This window comes from Chrysochloris asiatica, unplaced genomic scaffold (genome assembly GCF_000296735.1).
Source record: "Chrysochloris asiatica unplaced genomic scaffold, ChrAsi1.0 scaffold00013, whole genome shotgun sequence".
NCBI lineage: Eukaryota > Metazoa > Chordata > Mammalia > Afrosoricida > Chrysochloridae > Chrysochloris > Chrysochloris asiatica.
Window position 1 is genome coordinate 20,297,403 of NW_006408531.1, and position 22,555 is coordinate 20,319,957.

Sequence of the window (22,555 nt, forward strand, 5' to 3'; positions counted from 1 at the left end):
ATCTGCATATTGCAGGTTGCTAATGAGTCTTCCTCCAATCCTGATGCCACGTTTTTCTTCATAGAACCCAGCTTCTCACATTATTTGCTCAGCATACAGGTTGAATAAGTGTGGTGAAAGAATACAACCCTGCAGCACACCTTTCTTAATTTTAAATCATTCAGTGTTCCCACGTTCTGTTCCAACAATTGCATCTTGGTCCATTTACAGATTCCTCATGAACACAATTAAGTGTTACGGAATACTCATACTTTGCAATGTTGTGCATAGCGTGTCATGATCCACACAATTGAAACTGGAAACTGAGTATTAATATAGATCTAACAAATTACTACTCCAGTGAAAGCAAAACAGTTTAATATCAAAATTCCTCAGTTTGCATCCTAATACAAATTCATTCACAGTCCCAAATTGTCTTTCAAAGAGAAGCATAATTTGAAGAGTACTATCTAGAGAACCTTGGGCTTGAGGATAATATCACTGCATTCACAGTGTTTCCTCTCAACATAGTCATATAAACTAAAATTTGGTGTTAGAGATTGCATTGTTTCCCCGCTCCCTCCTCCCCACCCTTCCCCCCCACACCACCACACACACACAGTATATGTTGTAAATCCTAACCCCAATACATGTGGCTATAATCTCATCTGGGAGTAGGTTTTTATTATGTTATTGAGGTTCTTATTAGCAGAGTCCATCAATTTTGAGATATAAAAGGAGCCGTATAGGCAAAGAAGCAGGATAAAGGAGGAAGACAGATGCTGTATGAAGATTGCCAAGGAACCCAGGAATAGAAGATGAAAGGAGAATTCCCACTGAGCCAACAGACGGAGAAAGCCTTTCCTAGAGCTGGTATTCTGAATTTGGACTCTTAACTGTGAGAAAATAAATTTGTTTGTTAAAGCTGTCCACTTGGGATAGTTCTGCTCTATAGAGATAACAAACTAAGGTATTTGGTAAAAGTAACAATGAACTTGAAATATCAAGGATCAGGGAGACACCAACTAGAATAACTGTTCAGAGAACAAGAAGCCAGACATTGTTATGATTTTTTGTTTGGAAGAATTTAAGTAGTTGATTTTGAGTGCCAACTGGTATTCAATTTCTGAGCAACCTCAATTTCTTGATGATAAAAATGCACTATATTCTCACCTTCTCTACGTATACCATCATTATTATTAGAGTAATCCAATATCAAAATGAGGAGTCCATCATGGAGCTAAAGAAACCTGGTAGTGTAATGGCTTCAGAGCTGGACTGCTAACCGAAAGCTCAGCAGTTCGAACCTATCCATTGCTCTGAGTGACAAGGATGAGACTTTTGGCTCCTGTAACAATTTATAGCCTCTGGAGCACTACACACAGTCACTGGGAGTTAGAATCAACGTGGTGGCGCACAACCACCGCCACCACCATGGAGTTAGTAATGCATCACAGTATCTTGTTTATGTACAAAGATACTGTATTTGCTGAAAGAATGTTTAAATGATTACAAAATTATCATTATTTTTATTGAATGTGAGGTGAGAGCAAGAGAAAGTATGTAATTAAAAAGGGATTAACCAAAATTCTAGGTTGGGCATTGTAGCCACTGACTCAGTGTTAACTTGAACCAGTCACCTATCTACACAAGTGGCATAGTTTATAGACTGAAGTGAAGAAATTCTTGGTATTAGAACATTGTGGTGAGCACTTGCATAAATACTTTTCTTTGAACTCCCTAGAAGACAGGATCTTTATAAATATTTAGCAATATTATTGTACCTTAGGTAAAAGTAGGCAGAAATTTTATTATATCCCATAGGAGAAACTAATTTCAGACACTATTACTAGTTCATACCAAATCTCTTTGTATTGACTTGTCACTGATCTTTCTCTCTCTCCATGTCCCCCTACCTCCACATTTGCAGTTGATGAATGTGGAAATATAAATAAGCCTCATTAACAAGGGTTTGGCGATGAGGAAAGTCAGCATGGATGCAATCACATTGGCCAATCACAAGCTGTGTATCAGAATGGGTAAGGATTCAAAGTAAATTTGTTGTTGTTGGTAAGTGCCTTTGAGTTGCTTCCCATTCATAGTGACCCTGTATAGTGTTTCCAAGGAGCAGCTGCTGGATTTGAGTGGTTGACTGTGTGGTTCACAGTCCAGTTCTGATCCAGCCTATTACATTCTTGGCTGAAGCATGTGGAAAATGATTAATTATAGGATTCAGTAATTTTGTTAAATGCCATGAAGTTAAGACTGAATCTCTATATCTATTCTGTATCATTTTGACGAACATATGAAAGACAAAAAGCCTTAAAACATGTGACTGTAACTGGCATGAGAGAGCCACACTTGTTTATTTCAAGAGGCATCTTACAAAATAGGTTCACCTGTTTCTATGCAAATTCTTGTCTAATGGGCTATATTCCTTCAAGGTTTCAACAGAACTGAGTTCTGGAATGATGCTCATGGAATGCATACAAATGCTATATTTGTATAGTGGAATTTCAGGGTTTTAAAAATTTATTTACTATCTTATTCATACTTTTTTAGGCTTTTCTCATCATTTAATTTAAACAAAATGCATGCATCATTTTTACAAAAAAATAAACAAATTTGAAACTCTTTATCATCAATTTCTTACTGTTTCTTCCTATATACCATGAGTTTTTAATACACCTATGCTTTCTTCCAGCGTCCTGGTGTGGCGCTGTGGGTTAATGTACTGGACTGCAAAGTTGATTTGAACCACAAGATCGGCAGTTCAAGCTCACCAGCTGCTCCCTGGAAACTCTATAAAGGGTTCCTATGGGTCAGAACCGACTGGAGAGTACTTAGCAACAACAACAACAAGCTTTCTTCCTAGGAGCCCTGGTGGCACTGTGTGTTAGGCCTTGGGCTGCTAACCACAAGGCCAGTGGTTCAAATTTACTAGTCATTCTGCAAGAGAAAAATGAGGCTGTCTGTTCCTACAAAGATCTACAGTCTTAGAAACCTGACCTACACCCTGCACTGGATCACTATGATGAAAGGATCGACCCCATGGCAGGGTGATTTTGGTTTGGTATACTTTCTTTTGGGTTTCCTTACAAAGTTAAGATGGGCATTTATGTAGTAATCGATTTCTAACTTATGAAACTTTCTGTGCAAGAGAAATGGGCAGTTGGTTCTGACCCAGGGAATTCAGACAGCTTGTAAAATATAAAATATAAAAAAAATTTATATTTTATATAAAATTTTCACTTTTGCCCACAGTTACTAAGCTAATTTAAGCCAAAGCAGAGCAGATCTCTAGAGTTTAAATTACAGTAAAAATGTTTTGTTTTTTGAATAAGTCTCAGGATGTTTATATTGTTTTAATATTTCTTGAGCATTCAGGCTCACAGTGTGAGCCATAGACCCATAAAAGACAGGAACTTCATTCTTAGTGATATGACCTATTACTGTAACAAAAGCAATTTAGGATTTTCTTTGTTGTATGTTCAAGCATATGTTTTTTGCCTCAATTACAAGGCAGAGCAGAACATTCAGTCACATGGTGGTAGAGTCGGTTCTGACTCATAGTGACCCTGTACAGGGTTTCTGAGGCTGTAAATCTTTTTTGGAGCAGAAAGCCTCATTTTTCTCCCATGGAACAGCTGGTAGTTTCAAACTGCTGACCATGAGATTAGCAGCCCAATTTGTAACCACTATGTTACCAGAGCTCCTTAGTCAATCACATGAGGGGGCTTCAAAAAGTTCATGGAAAAACTCCATTATCTTTCAATTCTATTTTCCCACAAACCTATTGAAATCCCCTTGCACATGTGGCTGAATTTTCTCTCCATATTCCGAACTTGCAAACAGGATCTGGACATGAATCTATTCACTCTTCCTACAAGTTGTTGTTGCTGTTAAGTGCCGACGAGTCAGTTCCGACCCATAGCAACCCTGTATAGGGTTTCCGAGGAGCTGCTGGTGAGCTTGAACCGCCGACCTTGCAGTTCAAATGGCTTTGCAGTCTGGCGCATTAACCCACAGCACCACACCAGGACTCAAGTTGTTGTTGTTGTGACCTACTGCATGCAGCAGATCCGTATTTTAAGCAATGTGGTTACAACAAGGTCTCAAATATGAGTACCTAGCTTAAAGAGGGAGTCCTGGTGTGGGTTAATGTGCTGGACTGCAAAGTTGGTTTGAACCACAAGGTCAGTGGTTCAAGCTCACTGACCACTCTTTGAAAACCCTATACAGGGTCATTATGAGTCGGAACTGACTGGATGGCATTTAACAGCAACACAAGCCTAAAGAGGCTTACCATATATGGTGGGAAGCAGAGATATAGAGGAGGGAGGGCACTGAAGTGCTCAGGGGTCATACTAAGGTTTGTACAGAGAGAACATTCAACACCAAGCACTGCAGTGGAGGGTTCCTTGACACCTAGCTATTGAAATGAGGGAGATCAGAAATAAACGCTTAAGAATGGAGGAAAGAAGTGCAAACAGGCACTGTGAGCGATCTGAAAAGTCCTTAAGGTTTGAATCAGCAAGGCTTTCTATAGAGAATTCTAGAGGTAATTTTCCTGGGTCTAAATAAACTTGTATGTCAGTTTGTCATACTGTGGTAGCTTGTGTGTTGCTGGATACTATACCATTGGTATTGTAAATACTAGTAGGGTCATCCATGTTGGATAGGTGTCAGCTGAGTTTACAGACTAAGACAGACTAGGGAAAAGGAGAGGCAGACCACTTCTGAACGGTAAGCCACTAAAAACCTTATGAATAACAGCCAAATTTTGTCTGATATGGTGCTGGAAGATGAGCTCTCAGGTTGGAAGGCACTCAAAATATGACTGGGAAAAGGCTGCTTCTTTAAAGTAGAATTTACCTTAATAATGTGGATGGAGCAAGCTTTGGGGATCTTCATTTGCTGAAGGGCACAACTCAAAAGGAAAAGAAAACAGATGCAAAAAACCATTAATAATCAGAACACGGAATGTATGAAGTATGACACTAGGAAAACTAGATTTTTTCAAAAATGAAATGAAATATCTAAAGATGGATTTTCTGGTAGTAGTGAGTTCAAATGAATTGGTACTGTCCATTTTTAATTACACAACCATATGGCTTACTATGCCAGGAATGACAAACTGAAGAGGAATGGCATTGTATTCATCATCAGAAATAGCATTTCAAGATCTATCTTGAAGCATAATGCTGTCTGTGTAAGAATAATATTTATATGCCTACAAGGAAGACCTAAGGAGCTCTGGTAGCGTAGTGGTTACACAGAATCGGGCTGCGAACCTCAAGGTCAGCAGTTTGAAACTACCAGCTATTCCGAGGGAGAAAGATGAGGCGTTCTGCTTCCGTAAAGATTTACAGCCTTGGAAACCCTATACAGGGTTGCTATGAGTCGGAACCGACTCCACAGCACATAACCACCACCACCACCACAAGGAAGACCCACCACTTGCCTGTCAGTTTGTCATTCTGTGATAGCTTGTGAGTTGCTGTGATTATGGAAGCTATGCCACGGCTATTTTAAATACCAGCAGGGTCACTCAAGGTGGACAGGTTTCAGATAAGCTTCCAGATGAAGACAAACTAGGAAGAATGAGAGATGAACTACTTTAGAATATTTAGTCACTGAAACCCTTATGAATTGCAGAGAAACACTGTCAGATAGAGTGCCAGAAAATGAGCCCCTCAGGTTGGAAGGCACTCAAAATGCAACTGGGGAAGAGCTGCCTCTTCAAAGTATAGTTGACCATGATGACACGAATGGAGTAAAGATCGTGGGAGAAAAGCCTTCGGGATCTTCATTTGCTGATGGGGCACAACTTAAAATGAAGAGAAATAGTTGTAAACATCCATTACTAATTGGAACACTGAATGTACGAAGTATGAATCTAGGAAAATTGGAAATTGTCAAAAATGAAATGGAACACATAAACATCGATATCTTAAGGCATTAGTGAGCTAAAATGGACTGGCATTGGCCATTTTGATTCTGACAACCACATGGTATACTATGCCAGGAATGACAAATTGAAGAAGAATGCTATTGCATTCATCATCAAAAAGAACATATCAAGATCAGTCATGAGGTACAACGCTGTCTGTGATAGGATGATATCGATGTGCCTATAGGGAAGAACAGTTAATACCACTATTATTCAAATCTATGCACCAACCACTAAAGCCAGTGAGGATGAAATAGAAGAATTCTACCAACTTCTTCAATCTGAAATTGATCAAATATGCAATCAAGATGTATTGATCATTACTGGTAATTGGAATACAAAGGTTGGAAACAAATAGAAGGATCAGTAGTTGGAAAATATGGCCTTGGTGAGAGAAATGATGCTGGAGATCGCATGAGAGAATTCTGCAAAACCAATGATTTGTGCATTTCAAATACTTTCTTTAGAAAGCATAAGAGACATGGACTTCACCTGATGGAATACACAGACATCAAATTGACTACATCTATGGAAAGAGACAGTGGAAAAGTTCCATATCATCAGACAAAACAAGGCCAGGGGCAGATTGTGGAAGAGACAGAGACCATCTATTGCTTATATGCAAATTCAGACTGATGCTGAAGAAAATGAAAGCAAGTCCATGAGAGCCAAAATACGACCTTGAATATATCCAACTTGAATTTAGAGATCATCTGAAGAACAGATTTGATACATTAAACACTAAAGACTGAAGACCAGAAGAGTTGTAGGATGGCATCAAGAATACCATACAGGAAGACAGCAAAAAGTCATTAAGAAGACAAGATAAAAGGAAAAGATGAAAATGGATGTTAGACACTGAAACTTGCTCTCTAGCATAGAGATGCTAAAGTAAATGTTAGAAATGAGGAGGTCCAAGAGCTGAACAGAAAATTTCAAAGGTCAGCTTGAGAAGACAAAGTCAAATATTACAACAAAATGTGCAAAGATCTGGAGCCAGAAAACCAAAAGGGAAGAACATTCTCAGCAATTCTCAAGCTGGAGGAACTGAAGAAAAAAATTCTTGCCTCGAGTTTTGTTCCTGAAGGAAACAACTCAAGGTTACAATAACAACAGCAAGAGGGCAATGTGTGAGACAGATGAAAACGGTGGATGTTGGGTTTTGAGCAGTAATTGGGGGTCAGATTTTAGAAGGTATTAACGTTACTTTTTTGTGTTTTGCTTGACTAAGGAGACAGAAAATGTCCTAGTAAATATGAATCTGGAACTTATATAAGTACCCCCAGGAAACAGATATGGATAGCCATGTTTTCTAGGATTTTCCATTTTCGGAATAAAAGTAAGGTCACAAAGCAGGATGCTTGATCATTCTGCTGTAAGTTGTTGTTGTTAGTTGCTATTAAGTAGATTCCAACTCATGGAGACCTCATGTGTGCAAATTAGAAAGGTGCTCCCTAGGGTTTTCATGACTGAACTAGCACAAGTAGATCAGCAAGCTTGTTTCAAGAAGTTCTTCTGGGTAGGTTTGAGCTGCCAACCTTTCTGCTAGTTGTTGTTGTTGTTAAGTGCCATCGAGTCGGTTCCGACCCATAGCAACCCTGAATAGGGTTTCCGAGGCTGTAAATCTTTACGGGAGCAGATCGCCTCATCTTTCTCCCGCGGAGCAGCTGGTAGTTTCGAACTGCTGACCTTCCGGTTCACAGCCCAATTCGTAACCACTATGCTACCAGAGCTCCTTTAGTAGTCAAGCATTTAACCATTTGTGTGACCCGGATAATAAACTCCCCTGAAATCTTTGCCAAGACGATGAGAGGTTGCAGGTGCCTCCTGTATGATCAGGATAAACTTCTGTTTGGTCCCATATTTACCATTTTGTTTCTTTTCTCTCCATATCCTCTCTCTCTCTCTACACGGCTGAAGTCAATAGCAGCCAAGCCACTGATGCTTGTAGAAGGCCTTTGCTAGAACCAGGCAGCAGGATGGTGTCCTTTCATACTTTCAATGCTTCTCAGTTCTTACAAGGATTTGAAGGCTTTCATTGTTGGTCTATTCCAAGGTCTCCACATACTCTTCACCAATGCTGGCCCTATTGCCGTTGGGTAAGCCTGTGGAACTTGACTCTGTCTCTCCTTGAAATTATTTCTTTCCCTGAAAGCTCCTTGATTGCTAGCTAAACAGATGCACTTAAAGGATGCTTTCCTCATAAGGCCAAATATGCCTGACGTCTTGGGAGAACCCTGTTTATATTCATTCTGTTAATTTGGGGAAAGGAAATGAGAAACTAAAACAGGGGCGAGGATAAGACAGGCTGAAAGAAGAATTTGAAAACTGAGCATAAAAAGTATAGGTGGCTTGACTCAGAGCGACCCTGTATACAGTTTGCGAAGAGCAGCTTGTGAGTTTGAATCGCCGACCTTCTGGTTCAAATAGATGTTGATGGATTTGATGGAGTGCTTATCCTATGGTGCCACACCACACTAGGATATAAATAAATGAATATATAAACACCTGAGCACTCTGAAAACAGGAGTGATATAGTGACAGTAACGGCAAAAACGTTTGGTACACACCACCATGGCCAGTGTTTGAAATAACAGGATTTCATATTAAATTTTAATTTCCAAATAATGCTTTGACCCTGAGATACTCTGCTGATGGCAAAGTAGATTGGCAGAACTTGTCCCTTCAAAAACAAAACAAAAAACCCTACAAAGAACAAAAGATTCCAAAACAGGCAACAGGGGGCTGAATTATCCTGAGGAAGAATAAATCTGGAACTCATAGCGTGAAAGGAGAAGACGATTTCGCCGCGGGTGGTGAACCACGCAGTATTACCCGGTTCAACGGTTCCGAAAAGCGACAGCAAAGGACACAGGGGTGTTAATCAATTCCACCGGTGGGGACATTTTCTGACTCTCCCTCCACTGCACCCCAGGATGATCCCGTTTGCGGGCTCAGCCCCTCCTCTTCTCTGCTAAACTCGCTCTGACCTCGCATCCTTTTCTCATCGCCCCCCTCCGCCGTGTACCTCCCCCACTGCCTACTAAGTCTTCCAGCCCCCGCTCGTCCCGTACCAAGAATCTTCCCTGGGGCCCTGGGCCCCCCACCTCGGCTGCAGCCTCCTTTCCTCCGCTCAGTTTCAATACCGTTTTCCTTCCCCATCACTGGAAGCCAAATGGTTTCCCTTTCCAGGAGCGCAGACCTGGGGCCCCAAGGTCGGGCTGGGGGTGGCAAGTGGGTCGCAGGGGGAGTCGGGCGGCCCGAGCGTAGACCTGGTTGGACCGACGGGACTGGACGGGCGCGCCGGGCGGTCAGGGCGGGGAGAGCGGGCGGGTCCCTCCCGGCGGGCGCGCGGACCAAGGGGCGGTCCCAGCCTCCTGCCGCCGCCGCCCCGAGGGCCTGCGCTCGCTCCCGCATTCCGCTGAGTCCCACCATGTGCCGCTGGCCGCTGCTCCTGCTGTGGGCGCTGCTCCCCGGGGCCGCCGCGGGGGGCTCGGGCTGGCACTACCCGCACCGCAGCCTCCTCGACTCGGAGGGCAATTACTGGCTGAGCTGGGGTCAGCGGGGCGGCCGGTTGGCCTTCCGCCTCGAGGTGCGCACCGCGGGCTACGTGGGCTTCGGCTTCTCGCCCACCGGGGCCATGGCCTCGGCCGACATCGTCGTGGGCGGAGTGGCTCACGGGCAGCCCTACCTCCAGGTAAGCGTGTCTCCCTCCCGGAGCCCGCCCCACCGAGCCCATTGCCGCCCCGATTCAGGGAAGGCGCCTGGAGCGGGGACACAAGAGTTGGGACACCCACTCCCCGCAGAAGCTGGAAATCTTCGTGCCCTGCAGGCATATCCCTAGCCCCTCACTCATCTTTCTCACCTTCGCAGTTAACTTCTGCTTCCCTTTTTTTTCATCCTAAGGGTCAGCTCCTGCTTCCCCACAAGCTAGACGTGCCTGCTATCATTGGGCTCTCCTAGGGGAAGCTGAGTGCGGTTGACTCCAGGCAGTTTTCACTTTCTGAACACTGCTCTCCGTGTTCCCCTTTACAGAACGCCTTCAGGTACACACCTGACCCACATCTTCTTTCAGGGAGAGGCACCCCGACTTTGGGGGGACAGCACTCAGAATTGGGGAGAACTTTAACACTTGGGTATCTAGCCGTCGGTCGTCTAGGGTTGGAGATCTGAAAACTTACCAAATCAAAGCGGTTTGGAGCCCCCAACTCTGCATCTGTCAGCTAATTCATCAGCGAGGTGAAATCACTGTTTTGGAACTTTGATATCCCTGGAGCCCCATAGCAAGATGCATTTAGATGTCTCCAAAACCTATAGTCTCAGGCATAGTACTCTAAAACCTGTTGCAGAGCGTCTCACTTACTTACCAAGCAACTAAGTAAGTAGACAGCTGAGGATTTGCTTTAAAGGAGTTGGCGAAATCTTAACCGGAATGATTAGGTGGTTAGGCCTTCTGAACATCTTGACCAGCATTTGAACTGTCTTACACTGTGACAAACATCGTGGTGAATATACACTTTTTGTTGCCTATAGAGATTCATCCCTAAAGAATGCATAGTGCTGAGTTTCTTGGTCCAAATGAAAACTCCTAGTTGTCCTACCATTTTCTTAAGGCTTGGATAGTATTAGAAGCAATGCACCTGGTGGAGTTCAGAGTGCAGTTCTCTGTAATTTCTTCCTGACTTGTAAATTCAGCTTCCACAAATATCTGACTTTGACACGTCCCAGGTTTGAACCCCGATTCTGTCACTGAGCTCTAGCATGCTAGAAAAAGAGAAAATGACAGCAATAGAAAGTTCCAAATAGCCCCATTACCTATTTTTTTTTTTTAAAGGAACCCTTTCCTCCTAAAGTAAATATTCTACAATTTCTATAAAGGCAGGTTTTAGGAGGATTATACCCCCACTGAACTGACCAAGTCGTTGGAGGAAAAATTTTTTCCTGATGCAGAAACTCAGTTGTAGAATTTGTGAACAAAGGATCTGAACAAAGCATAGACCTTTCTAACTGGATAACTTACCCTCCTGCCATATGAAGTATACAAGACTTTGTTAAATATCTCATTGAATCAAACTTTTTTTGGGAGGGCGGGGGGATGGGAAGCAAAACAAGTCCTTACATACTTTGTATAAGAGGCATGAGAAAGCTCACTAGGTAACATCATAAAACAGGATACACTTTAAAAGTTAACTTGATTTACCCTTTCTCTGCCCCCACTTTAATAGTAGTATTTCAGGAAAGCCCACCCAATTTGATAGCAAATGAAAGACGAAAAGTAGAAGCTTGTTCCGGCATGCCATAACAGGTCCACCAGAAACATAGCCTTTGTTACAGAGTATTTTCACACTGCTGGTGTTGTTCTTGTTGTAAGTAACGTCAAGTTGGTTCTGATTCATAGCGACCCTGCCTGTGTAGGGTTTTCAAGGAGCAGTGGTTCAAACAGACCTTGCAGTCCAGCGCATTAATCCACAGTGCCACACCAGGACTCCACACTGCTGTAGTACTTGATAAGGATTGCCTAAGAATTAGTTAAATGCTCTTTAGTATTGAAGCAAGAACTTTTCTTAACATATTTAATGAATAAATATCACCATGAGATAAACCTTGATTCAAAATGGACACTTTCTCAATATATTTAATGTGCAAGAAATACGATTTTCCCTTCCATTTTTATTCCTATGGAAATCAAATCCTTATTTCCATAGCAAAATGATAATCATTTTCTTAGTTAGCTGACAGCCTTTACTATTTCATTTTCTTAGTATTCTCATTTATGACCCATAAAGTCTAATAAAATTATTTTATTCACTTAAGTAAAAAGATAACTTATTTAAAATCTCTTTAATAAGATGAAAGAATATAAATAAAAAGAAATGCACCAGTCAGCGCTGGGCCATCCAGGCTCAGTGATTTCATTTTTCAACACTTGAGACTAAATTTCTAGTTCCCTAGAAACTCTCAGATTCGTCATACACTGGTATTCTAAGGGTATCCTCAGCAGCTACAACAAGTGGTAGATAGGTTTTTGAAACACAGTAATGTGATTTTCTTGGTAGACTTTGGATTTCATGTCATTTTACTCCCAGTGAGAACTAACTTTACATGGAATGATGAAGCAAAAAGTCTTGATTCTTGGAGCATCATTGTATGGGGTTGGAGACTGGCATCAGGCTGTACAGTAATAACCTAAATTGACATCCTAATTGCTGTACCTTCTGCTTTTTTTTTTTTTTATCACATTTTGTCTCATTCTTTTTTATTTTAAATTTGACTTTTAGATACTTCTCACTTTTATGATTGTTTTTCTGATTACTTTATACACTTCAATAGGTTTCTAACTCCTGGATAACACAAAGGAACAAATCCCAACTGAGAGAGACAGGGAGTATAAAAGAGTGATGGATTTGGGCACAGGTTGAGCAGGCAGGATATAATGCAACAGAGAATAGAGGGGATTGAGGAAGGAAGAGGCGAGTGAGCCCATTACTGCCCTATGGGAACAGAAAGCCTGGAGTGCCAGATCTCATTGCTTTGGAGAAAACCTGAAATTTATACAGTCTTTGGATTACTGAATATTGACAACACTGTGTTGTAGTACACACACAATTTCAGTTGGGATGGATCTCATGGGCTATTGAAAATATTCTGTGGGAGGGTTGGTTTTGTTAAAAGGTCAGAATGTATTCTTTTCTTTTACGTTTATAATGGAAAATAAAGGGCCAAGGAAAGAAAGCCAAGGTTAATAAAAAATCAACCCAAATTATGAAGCTTGAGAAGAATTAGAGAGACAGTGCTGTTTTTTTGTTTTCAGGTGACAATGAAATAAGCCATTGTTAGGATACAGTGTGAATGCTGGTACATTCTGGAACTATGCATTCTAGGTTACCTATCATTGTATACCAGTACTTGTCTGTAAGTTTGTGGTACTATGGTGGCTTGTGAGTTGCTGTGATTCTGGAAGCTATAACACCGGTATTTTAAATACCAGCAGGGTCACCCATGGTGGACAGGTTTCAGATGAGCTTCCAGACAAAGATAGACTAGGAAGAAAGAGTGATGAACTACTTCTGAATATTTAGTCGTTGAAAACCTTATGAATAGCAGAGAAACACTGTCACATATAGTGCCAGAAAATGAGCCCCTCAGGTTTAAAGACACTCAGAATGTGACTGGGAAAGAGCGGCTTCCTCAAAATGGAGTTGACCAAGATGACGTGGTGAATGGAGTAAAGCCCGGGGGGTAAAGCCTTCAGGACTTTCATTTGCTGATGGGTAACAACTCAAAATGAAACAGCTGTAAACATCCATTAATAATTGGAACATGGAATGTACGAAGTATGAATCTAGGAAAATTGGAAATTGTCAAAAATGGAATGGAATGCATAAACATCGATATCCTAGACATTAGTGAGCTGAAATGGACTGATGGATTTTGGCATGAGTTAAGCAGGCAGGATATAATGCAACAGTGAATAACCCAACTTCTCGGACATATTGTCAGGAGGGACCAGTCACTGGAGAGGGATAGTGTGTTTGCTAAGGTGGAGGGTCAGAGCAAAAGAGGAAGACCCCCCATGAGATGGATTGGCAAAGTGGCAGCATCAGTGGGCTCAAGTGTGGCAACAACTGTGAGTTTAGCTCAGGACTGGGCAGTGTTTTGTTCTGTTGTGGACAGGGTCGCTATGAGTCAGTATCAACTTGATGGCACCTTACAACAACAACATCATTGTATAACAAGCTACCCTGAAATGTAGTGACATAATACAATGTTGTTGTTAAGTGCAGTCGAGTTGTTTCTGATTCATAGTGAACCTGTATAGTGCTTCCGAGGAGCATCTGGTGAGTTTGAACCACCAACATTGTGCTTATCCTGTAGAGCCATGCAGGAATCCTTAACACAATGATTGTTCACAAATCTGCAGTTTGAGCAGGATTGGTGGGGATAGCTCTTTCTCAGTTACCATTAATGCCAATTTGAGTGAACATCTGATGGTTCACCCAGTCACACTTCTGGTGGTTGATGCTGGCTGTTGTCTGGGACCTTCACTAGTGTTGTGGAGGGAGTGTGGTCTCACCATGTGATTGCTTTGCTTCCTCACTAGATTGGGTCGCAAGAATGAATGTCTCAAAAGGCCCAGATGGCTAACTTTATGGTGTTTTAAAGCTTAGCGTTGGAGTCCTACAACATCTTTTCTGCAGTGGTCACAAGTTTACCAGAGTCAATAGAGAATGTCGACTCCATTTAAGCATCACAATGTAAAAGGATCCCTTAGGATGACATATGCATATTAGTAAGGCATCTTTGGAAAATACAGTCTACCACTTTTGTCCTCACTGACTTGCCATAGTCTCCACCACTTTAGAGTACCTGTGCTTTTGTGTACATGCTCTTGACACTTCTGAAATGGTGCAGGGGTGGGTGGGTGGGGGCAGTGTTTATTTGTTCACTTTCTTTTATCTGCTTTTGCTATATGCACACACCTCTCCTTAACAAGAAATTAGTGAACCCTTGATACTTTCCCCAAAATATTCTGTATTCTGTCTGTCTCTCCTCCCCCACCAGAAAAATGTTCCATTACTGGGCGGTCCCAGTTTTTAATTGTTAAGCCAGATGCTATCGAGTCTGCTCTGACTCATGACAACCCCTTGTGTGTCTGATTTTTCTGAAGCAGATTGCCAGGTTTTTCTTCTGAGAGGTTCCAGCTAAGTGTGTTAATCATTTGTACCAATCAGGAATTCCTTTCAACAGGTGGTGTTTTTAGTTGCAGTTGAGTCAGTTTCAACTCACGGTGACCCCGTGCACAATGAGATTACATCACCAGGTTTTAATTGACTTAATGTTGGAAATAGACTGCCAGACCTTCCTTCCGCACTATCTTAGTCTGTGTAAGCTTTGTTGAAACCTGTTCACCATGGTAGCAACATCCATACATCCACAAATATGGGTAATGGATGCTCAGGGACGAACTGTCTGGAAATGGAACCTGGGTTTCCTAAATGGAAGGTGAGAATGCCACCACAGAATCACCCTTCCCTCTTTCAGTTGTGTGACACTGAGTCAATTTCAGATTATAGTGACGCAGTCTGACAGACTAAAATGGCCCCATATGGTTTCATAGGCTGTAATCATTACAGGAGTAGATCACCAGATCGTTCCGCCTATGGAGTGGTCTGGGGATTTGAAATAACAACTTCTGATAAAGTGCTGAGCACTTAACCATTACATTGAGATCCTTCTCAAGGGTTAAACACACACACACAAAACAGAACACACTGCTGTGGATTTCAGTTTTTAGCTACTCTGGAGGACAGAGTTGTTTCTGTCATTACGTGCTGCAGAGTCGGTTCCTACTCATAGAGACCCTGTACAGTGTCTCAAGGAGCAGCTGGTGGTTTTGAATTGACAACCTTGTGGGTAGCAGTCTAGTCATTAGAACTGCCCCATAAAGCTACTAAAGTCGTATCTTTATGGAAAAAGACTGCCACATCTTTCTCCTGAGAAGGCCCCCAACTCCTTTCCCTAGGCATTGTGTTTGTGTTAGGTGCCAAAAGAGTCAGTTGTTACTCATAGCAACTCTGTGTACAACAGAGTGAAACACTGACTGGTCCTATGCCAACCTCAAAGACTTTGCTACATTTGAGCTCATTGTTGCCACCACTGTGTCAGTCCATCTCATTGAGGATCGTCATCTTTTTTCCTGGTCCTCTACTTCACCAAGCATGATGTCTTCTTCAAGGACTGGTCCCTCCTGACAACATGTTCAAAGTATGTGAGAAGTGTTGCTGTTCCTACTTGTAAGCAACATTCTGGATGTACTTCTTCCAACACACATTTGTTTGTTCTCCTGACGGTCTATGGTATATTCAGTATTCTTTGCCAACTCCATAATTAGATGCAGCAATTCTTCCTTAGTCTTCCTTATTCATGATCCAGTTTCACATGCAAAGGAGGCAATTGAAAATACCATGACTTGGGAAGGTGCACTTTGGTACTCAAAGTGACATCTTAGCTTTTTAACAATTTAAAGAAGTATTTTGCAGCTGGTATACCCAATACAATACATCGTTTCATTTCTTTATGATTGTTTCCAAGGGCAGTGATTCTGGATATAAGTCAACAAACAGATGCAACACTAGAAACATTCTTTTCAATCTGTATATTCATTAACTAGTTCAAGAAGCTGGACTGTTTGAAAAAGAACAGGACATGTGCGTTGAAGGAAGATTTACTAAGTGCAAAATGCAGTTGACACAACCTTACTTGTTGAAAACGAAGAGGACTTGGATCACTTACTGATGAAGAATGTGGACTACAGTCTTAAGAATGGATTGTGCCTCAGCATACAGAAAACACAAATCCTCACAACTGGATCAATAAGTGGAATCAGGATAAATGGACAGAATATTGAAGTTGTCAAGGATTTCATATTACTTGGACCTACTGTGAACACCCATTGAAGTGTGAGTCAAGAAATAAAACCAGATATTACATATTACATTTACTGCAAAAACAAAAACAAAACAAAATCAAAACCAAACTTTCTAAAGTGTTCAAAAGCAAAGATACCAGCCACTCTGAGGACTACGGTGGACCTGACCCAAGCTCTGGTATTTTCACTTGTCCCATATGCATGAAAAAGTTGGACCATGAATAAGGAAGATCAAAGACTTGATGCCTTTACTTTATGCATGCAAAGAATATTGATTGCCTGAAGAATGAACAAATCTGAGTTGGAAGAAGTCTAGTCGGTGCTCTTTAGAAGTGAGGAGGGCAAGACTTCCTCCCATGAAGTTTATTATCAGAAGGGACCAGCCCCTAGAGATGGACATCATACTTGGTAAGTAGACGGTCACTGAAAAAGAGGAAGACCATCAATGAGATGAATTGATGCAGAGGCTGCAACAACGTGCTCAAACAGCAATGATTAAGTGGAGGCCACAGGACCGGGCAGTGTTTTGTTCTGTTTTACATAGGGTCACTATGAGATGGGAACAACTGAATGGTACTACTACCAATCACATTTTATAATCCTTCTGACACTGTCTGGAAATAGGTCCTCAAGGGGTGCATAACCAAGAAGGATCAAAATAGGGAACTGAAGAGAGAAGTGTTGCTGTCAAGTAAAGTTCTTGACTCAGAGCAGTTTGTAGGTTAATTTGGTGGGAAGTGGCTTACATTCATTGAAATGTTACCTCAATAGTGCTGCTACACTATCTTTCACAGAGGTGCTAGGAATGGGGTGGGAGGCAATCTTGCCGTTTTTTGCATTGGCTTTTTAAAAAACCTCACTATATTGTCTCAATGAATCAGCTCAACTTTTACTTTCCCGATGGATTGGTGTCCTTTCCTTCTTCTTTGTCCCTTTTGACTTAGAGCACAACTCTGCCCCCACCAAACCACTTAGCAACTGTGAACCCCCATTTGAAGCAAGTAATCTGGGTTGATGAATGGCTAGTTTGTGTGGTTAGAGAAGAGAGCAGCATTGTCAGATGGGCCTGTTGAATTTGCACGAAAATGGATTCACCCTTCCTTTGGGGGTATGAATAGCTAGTGAATGGAGGCTGAAACATGTCATCATTTGTTACAGCCTTGCTTGCTGGCTGTTCCAAAAGCTGAAGCCTTTCTGTGATCAGGAGTTAAGTCTTCAGCAGCCCGGTAATTGCTGCTGGGCTACTCCTTGAGGAAGTGCTTGGAACTGATTTGAAATCACAGAAAACACTGGGCATTCTTTGCTATTAATGATGTACTTCTTTTAAGTGCACCCCAGCCAACGGCAACAAAGAAATGTTTGGAAAGCACATTGAAAGGCTGTAAGGAACCGACGAAGAGAGTGTGCAACTCTGACACAACTCAGCTGGTACTTGATAAAGAGATATTTACAAGTCTTCAGGTTATGCCCCAAATTTCCACATGACAAAGGGATCGCTCTAAGCTTCATGCTTTGGTGCATTTGTAATTAGGACACGTGCTCCAGAGTATTGCTCCAACACATGCTGGTGCTATTCAGCTGTGTGGCTCTCTGGCCTAGAAGATGAGCTTCTAAAGCCAGTCTGAGGAAATGGGTAGACCTAACAGCATAAGAACAATGCATTTGAGTTTAAGGCTTCAAGGCAACCATTGACACATATCTGAAGGCTGGGAAGGATAGGCAAGAATGCACTTCAAAGATACTGACACTGAAGAGTGGTTTGTTAGTTCATTTCTAATAGAGTCCTATAAAGTTACTGACAAAAAGGAAGAATAAATTATATATCGTGAGTTTCTTGAAGATGTTTGATCCATATATAATATAAAGAAACTAACTGCTTTTGAATGCCTCACAATGCTGCTAATTGTAACTGTTTTAAACTATCAAGTGAAAGAATTTAAACAGAGCAAAAGAAGCTGCTTACAAACCAATGTCTTTTTAAAGTTGTTAAATTTTAGAATAGAACAACGGTAGCAAAATGATTGTTTATAAGGCCAGTATCTTAGCAGATTTTTTTCAAAAATAATTTTAGATGGGTAATTTTTTTAGTTGTATTAATGGAATAATATATTAGAATGCTATATACCAGAGTCCTGGTGTGGAACTGTAGGATAAGCAGTGGACTTCAAGCCCAACAGTTATTCCTTGGAAACCCTCTATCAGGATGGAATGCCTCGGAAACAACTCCTCAGGCATCATAGTTATACATTCTTATGGTTTGAATAAGAGGAAATCAATAGTACCATGGAGTTCACAGCTTGGCAAAGTTGTAAAGAACGAAATAAGGAAGAAAAATATCAGTGAATGATAAATACTATGTGATGTTGTTTTGGTTAAGTGTCCTCAGTTGGTTCCGATTCTTAGTGACCCGGTGTAGGGTTTCCAAGGAGCGGTTGGTGGGTTTGAATCACGTGATTGTCCTATGGTGCCACATCAGAACCTGGATAGAGAATTAAAATAGAATGATAAGGTTAAAAGGAGCAACTCTGTGGCTTTTTCAGATTTCAAACCCAAATCAAATCTGTTGTGGTCGCATCAACTCCAATTCATAGCAACACGTGGGGTCACTTTTTCAGATTGTTGTTGTTGTTGTTAAGTACTGTGGAGTCAGTTACCGACTCATAGTGACCCTACACAGGGTTTCCAAGGCTGTAAATCTTTACAGGAGCAGAAAGCTTCATCTTTCTCCTGCGGAACAACTGGTAGTTTCGAACTGCTGACCTGGAGGTTAGCAGCCCGATTCGTAACCACGGGCTCGTTACCAAAGCCCGTCACTTTTTCAGATTGGGATGCATATAATACAAATGTGAAGGAAAACAAGCATTCCAGGTTTTTCAGGTAATTTTTCAAGGTTGACCATAGTGTTTGTAATTCAAAATATTATATACTATGATTACCTGGCACGGACATCAAAGAACTCAGTAGACCTTGAATATACCAAATTGCCTACCTGGAGGAAATATAATTAATGTTTTTTCAGATGAGTCTAAAACCACATGCGCTCTTCTTCCTAGTTCTATGGCATTATTACACAGATGTTTGGTAAGTCAATTAGAGTCTCTTAAGCTTTGATGTAGAAAATTGGTGATTTTATAGAAGTTCTTAATGCTAGGTGTGAAAAGCATTTTTTTTTTTTTTTTTCATATACTTTGTGTTCTTTGTTACCTTCAGTAAGAGCTAAAACCTATAGTACAGTTCTACTCTATATTCTAGGATCAATATGAGTTGAAATTGACTTGATTGTTCACAGACAAAAACAACTTTGTTTGTTTCAACAAAACAACATATATCTAGGAAAGACTTCCACTGTTAAATGCATTTTTAAACTAAGACTTCAAGTCCCAATTTCTTAGAAAAAAAATGAAATTGTTGCATCTTTTCCTGCAAAGCTGAAGTCTCACTCACAAGGAAACGTACGGTAGATAGGAGCACACAGAAGTGACGCCTTCTGTAACTGTGGATTCACACTGTGGAAAATCCTGCATAGTGAAGAGCTGGCAGAACTCACGGGGAACTGAGATCTGGGAAAGGTTCTTGTCTTTGTAATTCCAAACTCATCTGCATATTCCAAACACTTGGGAATCATTGAAACACTAAATCATAATCTCAGGAGTAGGGTCGGGGTGGACACAAGCTTTACTATGTTGTCAGGTGTCCCAGGTGGTTCCAATGTGGAGACAAGCTTATGAACTTGTATTATTATGCTCCTTGATAAAGACCAGGCCGTTCCCTTGTGATCATCCTGCAGAAGCGTGGAAGATTTGAGGATAGGGCATGCTGATGCAAAGCCATTCCAAGTAGCATATTCCTAGACATTTAAAACGATTTTGTTAAATAGAACATTAAGGTGGGTCTTTCTAGCTTGGAAATACTTCTGAAATAAGTTTAATAAATGTGTTGGGGTTGTATTTTTCAAATTTATTTGTTGTAACAATATCTGTAATTAAAAAAATGAGGATAGTGGTCTATTTTAAAACATGATCCAACAGTGATCTTCCATCTCACCTCATAGCCAGCCACCATTCCTGAATGTGTATTGTCAGTTGGTATCCTTTTCTTTATTTTAAACACCAGGAATAGCTACCTACAAAGAGTCTAGTATTTATCAGTTATACATGACCCCAGGTCAGTAAATAATATGAATAAATGAAAACCCCAGGTAGTTCTGAGCCTGTATTTGAGCCAAGACAAGTGTTCTGCTCTAAAATATTTTATTAGAATTAACAGTAACAAAATGGACTCTCCTTGGTATTTGGAAAATTCTTTTCAGTGTGTAAGTAAATATCCTTACTTATCCCTCCAAAGTCCTTGGGTGTGTCAAACTGTTAAGACTATCTGAATAGTTGGAACTTTCAATTTACCCAGAGGTATCTCAGAAGAAAAAACAGAAAAACAGGTGATATGCTTGTGAAAGGTCACAGCCTGAAAAACCCCATGGAACTCAGTTCTGTGCAGCACACGGTGTTGCCATGAGTCACAATCAAATCCATGGCAACTGTTTTGATTTTTTGGTTTCGGGCTACCATTCTCAAAATTAATTAATGTGCAGTGAAATGCCCTGAAGCTGTATCTTCAGAATTGAGGAGTAAGAAGAGCAACAGGAATGGAGGATAATGAGTGTTTTATTAGGGTGTGGATGGGATATTTACCAGTTGTTGACTGTGCCATTGCTGCCAATTTCTCCCTAGCTACTAGGAACAATTTCTTGTGGTTGGCTGGCCCTCAAGAAATACCTAATGAATACCTGTTGAGCAGTTAAGACCAGGAAATCTTCTAGACTGGGTGTGAATTCCAGTGCTGCTACTTACTTATTAGTTGTGTAGCCCTTGGCAAACTCCTAAGTGACCTCTCTAAGTGATGGATCCTTTTTGGGAAGAAGGGGGATAATGATATTTAACTTATGGGGTTTTAATGAGGATTAAGGGGAACAGGCATGTGAAAATCTTAGCTGAGTAGGTGTCACAGTGAAAGCACTTGGTAAATACGAGGTTCTATTATAATGAATCAGTCACTTAGAGAATGTCAGAATTGTCAAAGGACTATATGAAGACAAATGTCCAAAATTTTCAACTGAAGGAAAAAGTGTGTGCTAAACAAATGTTTGAAGAGATTGATAGCAGGGTTTGAGGACACACTTTAATTAAGTGGGTTATAAGCATTTTGCAGTCAGCGTGCACTAGAAGCCAGCATTGTTTCCATAAACACAGATTATACTAAGGAGACTACATTTCCTTTTGCATTTGGTTTGTTGGACTTGCAGATTGAGATATTAAATAACTAGTACACCTGAATGTTAGTAAGATATTTCACTGGGTTTCTCAAGATATACTTAGAGAAGATGGGCTAATGAGGTCAAATTAATTATTGTTGTTGTTGTTAGGTGCCATCGAGTTGGTACCGACTCATAGTGACCTTATGCACAGCAGAACAAAACACTGTCTGATCCTGGGCCAACCTCACAATTGTTGCCATGCTTGAGTAAATCGATGCTGCCACTTGACCAATCCATCTCGTTGGGGGTCTTCCTCTTTTTTTCTGACCCCCCACCTTACCAAACATGATATCCTTCTCCAGTGACTGGTCCCTCCTGACAATATGTCTAAAGTATGAGAGATGAAGTTTGGCCATGTTGGCCTCCAAGGAGCACTCTGGCTGCACTTTTCCCAAAACGGATCTATTGGTTCTTTTGGCAGCCCATGGCACTTTCAATATCCTCCTCCAACACCATAACTCAAAAGCATCAATTCTTCTCCGGTCTTCTTATTCACTGTCCAGCTTCACATGCATATGAGGTTATTGAAAACACCATGGCTTGGGTCAGGTGCACCCTAGTCCTCAAGCTGATATCTTTGCTCTTTAACACTTTAAAAAGGTCTCGTGCAGCAGATTTGCTTAATGCAATACGTCATTTGATCTCTTGACTCCTGCTTCTGTGAGTGTTGATAGTTGATCCAAGAAGAATAAAGTCCTAGACAACTTCAATCTTTTCTCTGTTGATAAGAATGTTATGTGGTGAGGATTTTTGTTTTTTTGACATTGAGATGTAATCTGTACCGAAGACTGTGCTCTTTGCTCTTCATCAGTAAATGTTTTAAACCCTCTTCATTTTCAGCAAGCAATGTTGTCCATAGCTTGTCATGATCCACACAATTGAA

At 41.1% G+C, this 22,555-nt stretch overlaps 1 protein-coding gene across 1 annotated transcript in view; it reads left to right on the forward strand.

The window, feature by feature from the left end:
• Positions 1 to 9,365: 9,365 nt before the first annotated feature.
• MOXD1 (monooxygenase, DBH-like 1) overlaps positions 9,366 to 22,555 on the forward strand; it is a 153,715-nt gene continuing 140,525 nt past the window's right edge. Inside the window, exon 1 of the mRNA XM_006834723.1 lies at positions 9,366 to 9,629. Within this exon, the coding sequence (XP_006834786.1) occupies positions 9,366 to 9,629 (264 nt within the window). The remainder of the gene's footprint in view (positions 9,630 to 22,555) is intronic.